The sequence below is a fragment of the Tachypleus tridentatus genome, chromosome 1, assembly GCF_004210375.1.
Source record: "Tachypleus tridentatus isolate NWPU-2018 chromosome 1, ASM421037v1, whole genome shotgun sequence".
NCBI classification, from domain to species: Eukaryota; Metazoa; Arthropoda; class Merostomata; order Xiphosura; family Limulidae; genus Tachypleus; species Tachypleus tridentatus.
In genome coordinates this window covers 76762376-76772162 of record NC_134825.1, presented here as the reverse complement: position 1 = coordinate 76772162, position 9787 = coordinate 76762376, and the positions used below count along the sequence as shown (strand labels likewise).

The 9787-nt window shown below is 28.7% G+C and overlaps 1 protein-coding gene across 5 annotated transcripts in view; it reads right to left on the bottom strand.

Moving 5' to 3' along the window:
* Positions 1 to 241: 241 nt before the first annotated feature.
* Positions 242 to 9787, bottom strand: part of LOC143252836 (glutaminyl-peptide cyclotransferase-like) — a 33454-nt gene continuing 23908 nt past the window's right edge. For 3 of the 5 annotated variants that reach the window (XM_076505591.1, XM_076505612.1, XM_076505620.1), the window contains exons 6-7: positions 4366 to 4488; positions 2092 to 3165 (exon numbers count right to left, since the gene is read on the bottom strand). In XM_076505591.1, coding sequence (XP_076361706.1) covers positions 2990 to 3165; positions 4366 to 4488 — 299 coding nt within the window. In that variant the 3' untranslated portion in view covers positions 2092 to 2989. Of the gene's footprint in view, positions 1082 to 2091; positions 3166 to 4365; positions 4489 to 9787 lie in introns of those variants that run through there. The other 2 variants (XR_013029194.1, XM_076505605.1) reach the window with 2 other exon arrangements.

The following is a 9787-nucleotide window of genomic DNA, read 5'->3' as shown; positions in this document are numbered from 1 at the left end:
AATATAAATTGTAATTCTAAACTCAATCCTTTAATTTATTTTTTTATGTAAATATAGTTGTGCTTTGAAGTACACTGAAGGTGTTTTTGCTCTTAGCTGTTGTACAATAGTATTATTTCACTATTATTAATAGATTTGGTAATCTGTGATGAGGTAAATTGGAGAGGCATAACATTTTCTACTTTTGAATGGGTTCTTTTAAATTATTTAGTAAAAATAATGCCAAGTATGGTTCACACACTGATAAGGAATTAATTTATTTCTTCAATAATGTTTGCTACAGGCCACATATGCTTTGATGTATTTTGTAGACCTAGAATCATAAACAAACATTTCATCATAAACTCTTAGACTATTTCAGTCCTAATACATTAAAAATATTTCTTTTATTAATAACAAATACTGACTAACTAATTTGATTAGCTTATTGGGAAAAAACAAACATGCTCCACACTTTGTGCCACAGGTGCATTGTAAGAGTAATGGTCGAATACTACCATTTGATTAAAATAGCCCCAAGTGTTTAAAATATGTAATCCCTCTAACCTATCAATTAAAATTAAGAACAGCCAGTGAAGGTAGCTTTTATGTAGCTTTGCATAAATATTTAGAGTTAAATAAATTTCATATTATATAATTAGACAAGATAGTTAAAAACAGAAGAATAGATATAATCCATGATTTTTAAGTGGTTCGAGAGAAATGATATGATACATTGTCTTTAATTTATTTCTGGAATGTAGGAACATAACTTCAAGAATTTTTTTGGTATAATGTTTCAGAGCATCTTTCTTCCTTGAATGTACTTAATATTGTAAATAAGTACAAAGTCTTCAGAACTATTAAGTTATATATGTGATCTAGTGAAAACATGAAAAGTAAATATATTGTCATATCTATTTGCATATTTGAATAAAACAATATAAAATAAATAAGGGTACAATCTGAGGTAAAGTGCCTTCAACACCCAAATAAAAAACAAACCTGTTAATAACACTTCAGCCAAGGGCTGACATCACAGAGTTTCGGTCAGTGTTTTATTTTATTTAAACATCAGGAACAAAAATTCTGGATTTCTTATCTGTAACAAACAGAAAAATAAATACTTTTATTTTGAAATTTTAAAATAAAAACAAAGTTTGTATTGCTTCTCGTTTTTGCACATATTTTAAAATAATTTAAATTCTGCAAAGATTTTTCCCCATCACACATTTCACAAATTCTTTGCCAATTGTACATATGTAATTTTATTAGCCTATTTCAAAGCTGTGAAAGCATTAATTTTAGAAGTTATGACACAATTTTGATATTTTTGTTTGAAAATACCTTAAGAACATTTCTGAATTTTAGTGCCATTAAATCAATTTGAAAACATTCTTTCTGCTAGAACTTTTAATGCAGATTTATGTGGCATGGGATATTAATATAGAAGCCACTATAGAACAATACAATTTTATATATGTTTTTACCTTAGAATAAAGAGTATTTACTTTTTTTTTCAAAATTTTAATGTTTTGTTTCTACAATTATCACACACACACATATATATACACTTTAAATACTACTTGAATAAAAAGACAGAGTTAGGAATAAAAGTGCTTTTTTTTGTTGCTACTGTTTTTAAATTTCACACAAAGCTATACAAGGATTATCTGCACTAGCCATCTGTAATTTAACAGTGTAAGAATAGACGGAAAGCAGCTAGTCATCACCACCCATTGTCAACTCTTAAGCAAATAGGGGACCAAATGTCACATTATAACCCCCCACTGCTGAAAGGGCAGGCATGTTTGGTGGGATGGGGATTCAAACCTATGACCCTCAGCTTGTGAGTCAAGCATCTGGACTTCAAGAATAAAAGAGATAAGCCATGACTTCAAAGGCACATAGTAAAGGTTTTAATTATTTTGAACATGATTGACATATCCAAGTATGTTTAAAATTAAACAGTTTCTCTAAATATACTTTTTTGTAAATTTTAACTTCTTTGTCTTTTTCTGAATTGAATATTTTCCTTTCTCGAGTACATTATCAAAATCTATGATTCAGTCTTTAGGATTTACTTCACACAAGAAACAACCTCTATTTTCAGCTATTAACATTTTTATTTTTGTGTATTTATGAACAACAATTTTTACTTATGTTTTCAATAATTACATCAGTTTCTTCATTTTCCACTAAATGAACTAAAGACAAAGCTTTTCTTTATAACTGCAGTTACATGCTCTTCATAAGAGTTAGTAATATAAATACACATTAATCACTCTTCGTAAGAGTTAGTACTATAAATACACATTAATCATTCAGTTTTTTAAAGCCAAATGCATATCTAAACATGCATACAATTAATAAATCTGAGTTAACAACTATTCTTATTTTACAACATTTCCAACTTTTATTGTTGAGTTGTACTTATTTAAAAGGTATTATAATTAACACGTTTAAACTCATAAGCTATGTTTTTTTACTTAATAGAGCAGTTTGAAATGTAAAACTTATGTTGTTTTTCTATGTATAACAACAAAAATTTACTTATATATTTGTTACCTAATCTTTAAAACAATGTGATTGAGATGATAAACCAAATTTTCAACTTACAAAAAGTAACCAAAGAATAAACAATTCAGTTCTTTGTGACATCTACAAACACAACCACTTAACCTTGAATTTTGAATATTGATAGCTACAAGAAATATTGTTATTAAAAATTAATGTGAGAAAAGCATATAATATATATACACACACAAACACACACATACACCAAGACACATGCATGCAAAAGGTGAAAAGTTATAATAAAAGTTAAACATCTATAATACTGGAATGTACCTGTTTAACACAGATGAACTCAAATTTCAATATATATATATTATTTCTACAAATGTGATTGTTTTCTGGTTATTTAAAATTACTTCACTTGTGACTAGAGTTGGGTCCTGCCAAACCATTTTCTAAGAACTAAGAGGGAAAACATGAGAAAGATAGTCACTTAAGAATTTAAAATGCCAGTCTCAGGAACATCAAGATGTAGATATTGGGCAACAAAGACTCTGAAGATTTTGTTAAGGTTGTTTATAGTTGGATGATGCAGGTGCTCTCGGTCATCAATATCCCGATGCCAAATATATGGAAAAGGACTTGGGATCAAATGTACAACAGAAACACCTAAGGAAAAATAAAATTGTGACATAATCTACAAAGTCAAATATTCTACTAGTAAATGTTATAAAAACGTACTTCAATAAAATGTAGACATAGCTAGAGTGAGTTAAAATAGCTATGACTTCCTAATCAGTGATTTTTACTAGGATTCTTTAGAATAATATATTCCCAATTTGATGAAACATCTTAATGACATAAATGATAATGAACTAAAGTGTGGCTGTTTCTGGCTCTGGAATATTCTTATAAGTTGAACAAAGATAAAAGATACTGAATAAAGCTTTTAAAGACAGATTTTATAAACAGATTACACATTACATAAAGGAAAACATATTAAATATCACTTTGGAACACTTCAAAATATTCTTTCAAAAAAGTGAGAAACTATATATATTTTGAAGCTAATTTCCAGAATTTATCTAAGTATTCCATTGTGGTTTTGAAGTTATTTCAAAATTTACAAGTAGTTATTGTTTAACATTTTTTAAGTCAGCAACTGTAATATTGATGAGTTATATAGTTTGTTGTGTGACCAAGAGAAATAAGTATACTGAAGCCTGATACAACACCTAGAGTGACATTTGCTATATTATCACTTTATGCTCTTGTAAAAACACTTACTACATTTTCCAGTAAGTCATATATTCTTTAATACATTAGTAAAACGAAAACATATTGTTGCTTAGAGTTGATAATTTACATTTTTTAGTATAAATTATTCCTTATTTATGGAAAACAAAATAAAATGTTTTCAAATACTGCAAAAGCCATCATTAAGGTTTATAAAATTTAAGCTAATACTAAAACAAACTATTGAATAATTTCTGCTAAACTTCAGTTTAGTTGAATGACATAGAAAATTAATATATTATTATTGTTTGAGGTACACTTTTTGAATATTAGAATGTTTATCTTTGATTTGTGACAGTACATACAAGTTTTAATATCTTAATGTTACTGTTATTTGGTGGTGTGATTAGTTTTCTACTGTGTTGTAGTAGAAATTCTAATTTGTAAAATAACTGCATACCATTCAATAAATTGGAAAGATAATTTTTTTTTTAAATCAACTTTAATGAAGACATTTTCCATCTCAGCAACATCATATTCGTTACAACACACAAAAATAAACCCCCTGAAATGAATTCATTGAATAATTTCCTGTTAATATTTCAAATGATTAAAATAATAAACTTATCTTACCTCTTTCTAAAAATGGGATATGATCATCTTGTACAAAAGAAAACAAGTTTATGTTTTTGAAATAACTTGTAGCTAACTGTGAAGATAAAACTTCAAGTTCTTTCATGTCATTTAGACGATTTTCTGCAAGAAAAAACTAAATTAGTAAAATTAAGGCAAAAAGAACTAGAAATGCAGTATATACAATGTGAATGTTAAAAACAAACACTGAAAACATATGACAGAAGAACAGAAACTGACAATTTGATGTCAAAAATGACATTGATATCAAAGATGTAAAACCATTGTTGAGTTTTACTGCACAAAACATCTCAAAAAATGTTTGCTGTCAAACTGCTTTAAAAGTTATTATTCTTTGTATAATTGGATATTATACTGTTTAGAAGCAATGAAGATATATATAACAACTGCATTAAAGTAAAACTTAAGGAATTAGAAATAACACAATTTGAACACATTTGTAGCAGTACCTAACAGATAATTAAATTGTTTATATAGGTTTTACTGTATTTTCTGTGTGCTATGAAAATGACCATGGAGATAAATATATAGATATACTCATGCATGTGGAAAAACAAGGGAGTTATATCCACACATACACTACACTACATTTAAAATTCAGATACTAAAGGGTTAAATAATCTCAAATAATACCTATGTGATACTTCAGCTAAGTCTGTTGTGTATCTTTTGACATGTCACTTTCACCTAATATCTAAAATGCTTATGTCTATAAAAGATAAAATTTGTCTTTACTTAGTAATTATTATGTAAAAGGTAATATTTGTCTTTACTTAATAATTATTATGTAAAAGGTAATATTTCTCTTTATTTACTAGTGATTATGTAAAAGGTAATGCTTGTCTTTACTGACTAATGATTATGTAAAAGGTAATGCTTGCCTTTACTTACTAATGATTATGTAAAAGGTAATGCTTGCCTTTACTTACTAATGATTATGTAAAAGGTAATGCTTGTCTTTACTAACTAATGATTATGTGAAAGGTAATATTTGTCTTTACTTACTAATGATCATGTAAAAGGTAATAGTTGGCTAATGTTAGTCCAATATTTATAGAAGGTGATAAACATTGTCCAGGCAATTTTAGACCAGTTAATCTTACATGAGTAGTTGGAAAGTTTTTGTAGAGTGTGATTAAAGATGTATTGCATTGTCACTTAAAGTAGTTTTATACAGTGTTGTAGAGCCAGTATGGATTCACTAAGTTAAAATCTTGTTCAACAAATCTTCTGATATTCTTTAAGATGTTACTGCAAGAGTTGATGAAGGAAATACTGTGTATTTGATTGAGCTTTATTTTCAGAAAGCATTTGTTGAGATGTCTCATAAAAGACTAGTTTAAAAGAAATTAAATCTATGGGTATGGAGAGAAATGTAATTACACTGGATAGAAAACTGGCTGGAGAGTAGAGATAAATAAAGTTGGATCTGACTGGATTACAGTAACAGACTCAGTGCCTCAAGACTCTGTACTGGATCTTTTGTTGTTTGTGATTTATATCACTGATACTGACTCTAAAATGACTAACAAAATTTTGAAGTTTGAGATGACATTAAGATTTTGGTGTGGCTAACTGTATCAGAGATGCTGCAGAGTTACAGAGAGATTTAGATCATTTGATGCATTGGGTCAGTATGTGGCAGATGATGTTTAGCTATCTAAAATGTAAAGTGATGCATACAGGTTTTCATAGTAACAATTATTGTTATAATTTAAATGGGAATGCAGTAAACACTGTGGTAAGAAAAAGATCTTGGTGTCATGACATCACTCATGTCATCTCAACAGTGTAGCTAACAATAAGGCTAATAGAATGTTAAGAAGCATCAATAGAAATACTGAACACAAAACAAGGAACATAACTGTTTTACTGTATAGATCACTTGTAAGGTCTTATTCAGATTACTGTGTACAATTTTGAGCTCCCTTCCTCAAGAATGACATTGAATTGCTGGAGAAAGTTTACAAAAGAACCACTAAAATAATACTTGGTATGGAGCAGTTATCTTATGAGAAGAGCCTAAAATTTCTAAGCTTGTTTTCTCTGGAGAGTTGAAAGGTCAGAAAGGATTTGATTGAGGTGTTTAAGATTATTAAGTGTATAGATAACATAGAACCATAAAACGTTTTCATGCTTAATGTTTAACAATAAAAACAATAGGATAACAGGTCATAAATTGAAATTTTGGCAGCATAGGAGTCTTCTGCAGTTTAGACAGTATTACTTTTCAAACAGAGTGGTTAGCTTTTGGAATGAGCACATTGAAGGGTTGTGAAGGCAGAATATTTAACTGAGTTCAAGAACAGATTAGATGAATACATGACTAGTAAAGAATGGTTAGAGTTAGGAGCTTGAGTCCCTTTAAAATTTTATGAACTTAAAAGTGTACATGAGTAACTCACTTATCTGTTCAAAATGTCGTGGTATTTAGTAATTTACTGCTTTTCAAATGAAACTAAAGACTGCTTATAAAAGGTTTTCAATTATGAATTATTATAATATAAATTCCTTAAAGACATATTTGACTTATATTAATAGTGAAGCAGCTATCTAATAGTACACAAGAAATTTTAGGATTAAAGAAAACGTCATAAAGATGAAAAGAAATAAAGAAATGTGTACAACGATTGCACGAAAAGTACTTCACTTGTGGTTGATACTTATCAAGAGATAGGCTTAAAATGGTCATGTTTGTCACAAATGTTATCTAATATTTTGGATATTTCAAGACCCTTTTAAATGTACAGAAAAGACATTTAATTTTCTCCTGCTAACTATACTTCTGATATCAAGAGTAAAACCAAAGCTTATTATTTTTAACAGTTATATGAAGATTTGTACACTTGACTGGGAAAAAAAAACTTTAGGAGTAAATGAGTTTCCACAGCAAAATTACTTATTTGAAAATACTCATATATATAAATTACTTATGTCCAAAAATAACTGTATTTGTTCAGTCCTACTAAATTTGGTTCACAATAAGAAAATTATTAAACTAAGCTACAGTTCTTTTAAATTTCAATTTTAAAAATATTAAAACTTAGAAGTATACAAAGTCTTTAGTGAAGAACATTGAGCACAAGCTTCAAAAATACTCTTTACAATATATAAGTATGCAAACAGAACATAAAGGCATAACCACAATAATGTAATTAAAATGAGTGTACTTGAATTATACACATTTTCTCATATTTTAAAGTAATGTTTGAAAACTAGTGATATTTTGAAATACATTTAATTAATTGATGCACCACTTATTTTAGACTTTAACAGCACACAAAATTTTCCCATAAGAAAATTGATTCTGTACCAAGTCAGAAGAGTTGCAAATGTTTTAAGCAATACAAACTTTGATGAAACAAATCTCTTAAGTTTTGACATATTGTTAGCATCTGGAAAATCCAATGGGAGTGGGACAACTGCCACTGTATAAATGCCAGTGAGATAACTGCTAGAAAAGAACACATGCCACCTTTTATATGGTTAACTTTTGACTAAATAGGCCATGCACACCAAACTAGCTTTGATTAGCTATTAGCTCAGCCATTAATTAAATTGCACTTCACTCCAGTAATATTGATTTCAGATAGCTTCAAAAACAACAAAAACTTATGTAATTAAAAGTCCCATCAAATAATTGGCATCTAATGTTTCTTTCTGATACTGTACACAAGTGTAAGAAAGTGTAGCTGTTTTTTTCTTTTATATTAATTTCAAAATATACTTATACAAAATTAAATTATACAGTTACTAATTTCTGAACAAAATTAGTGGAGGCAGGTATAGCTTCTTTAAATCCATGCCTGCTCATACAACAATAGAAATTAGAAACATAACACAGTATAAAAGAGATATACACAGTATTTAACATGTGCATAGCCAATGAGTTTCAATGATATTTTGAATCAAAACCTCTGGCTTAATGAAACAGTTCTCATCTGAGTAAATTTTTAAAATTCACATATTTTGAAAACATTTTACTCATCTTGATTATCAAGACTCAGTGAGCTGAGAATTAGACACCTTAAGAGGTTGACATTACTTTTACAGGACTTTACTTACAATCAGAAGTGTTGTGCTAACTTTTAGAGTGCCAAAATTTACCAGACATGTGATGTCACCATCAGGATAAAAACATCATTTTCAAAACTGGAATTAAACCTTGCTTTCATTTTCACCCTTTTCAACACATTTTCCCAAAAGAAGGAAACTATGCCACCTTTTATAATTTTCTTTTGTCATTGGATGTGTTTTCAGCTATACTGTCTGAATACTGAAATTTTATCTTCCATTTAAGTTATTACTTATTTGTTTTGGATGCATGAACACTATGGAATTTCTTTATTGTAATTCACTGTGTACTTGTATCCAAAATACTAAACACACTACTAAGGTTAAACAGAAGAAAAGCCAGTTTTGTTAGGTAACATAGAGAGATCTTTATAAAAAAATATCTTATAGAAATTTTTGGCTTATTTTGTAACTATTGCAGGTAAGTCGATCACACAAGCAGTGAAAATGCCACAAATCAGTCTACTATACAAGCAAATTTTCACAAACACTGTAAACACTAGACAACAATTAAAAATTGAAATTTTAATATACTGCAACTACCTGAAATGTGGAAGCAACAATATGATCAAACTACATAAAGACTGGAGTCTGATAACTTGACAGTATTATTCCAGTTTTATAAAGCATGGAGTTTAAACACATGCCAACATGGTTCCAATCTCAAGAAGCTTGGAGTTTTGAAAAATAAGTTAAAACTTTATGATATCTGGAATTTAAAATCTTGACAGCATGATTTCAAGCTCAAAAATCTGAAGTTTGAAGATTTGGCACATTTCAAACCCATGTAACCTGAAGATTGAAGACTTGAAAACCTGTTTCAGCTCCCAAACCCTAGATTTTGAAGGCATGAAGCCTGGAATTTGAAAATTTGGTTCCAGTTTAATGAAATCTAGAGTTTGATTATTTTACACGTTTATATTCCCTGTCAGTAGATTTTGAAAATTAGATAACATGATACAACCTCAAGAAGCCTCGACAAAGAAGACTTGACTACAAGGTTTAAAGGTCTGGATGCTTTGATTTGGAAAACATAACAGTATGTTCCAAACTCATGAAGATGACATAAAACTTCTTTTTTAAAACATCAAAAACAGGAACTTATCAGATACTTACCAAAACTCAATCAGGGTAAATATCTGTTTATACATGTTATATGGAATCTTATGAAGATTTTACAGGAAAAGGGAACACGGAAGAAAAAAAAATAGATGCTACTCTTATAAACAAATTAATCTAAGTACATAAAAAGACAACTGTTGACAGATGTAAAGCACTATAGCAGTTTGCCATAGCATAAATACAATAATGTTCCTAAATTTCAACA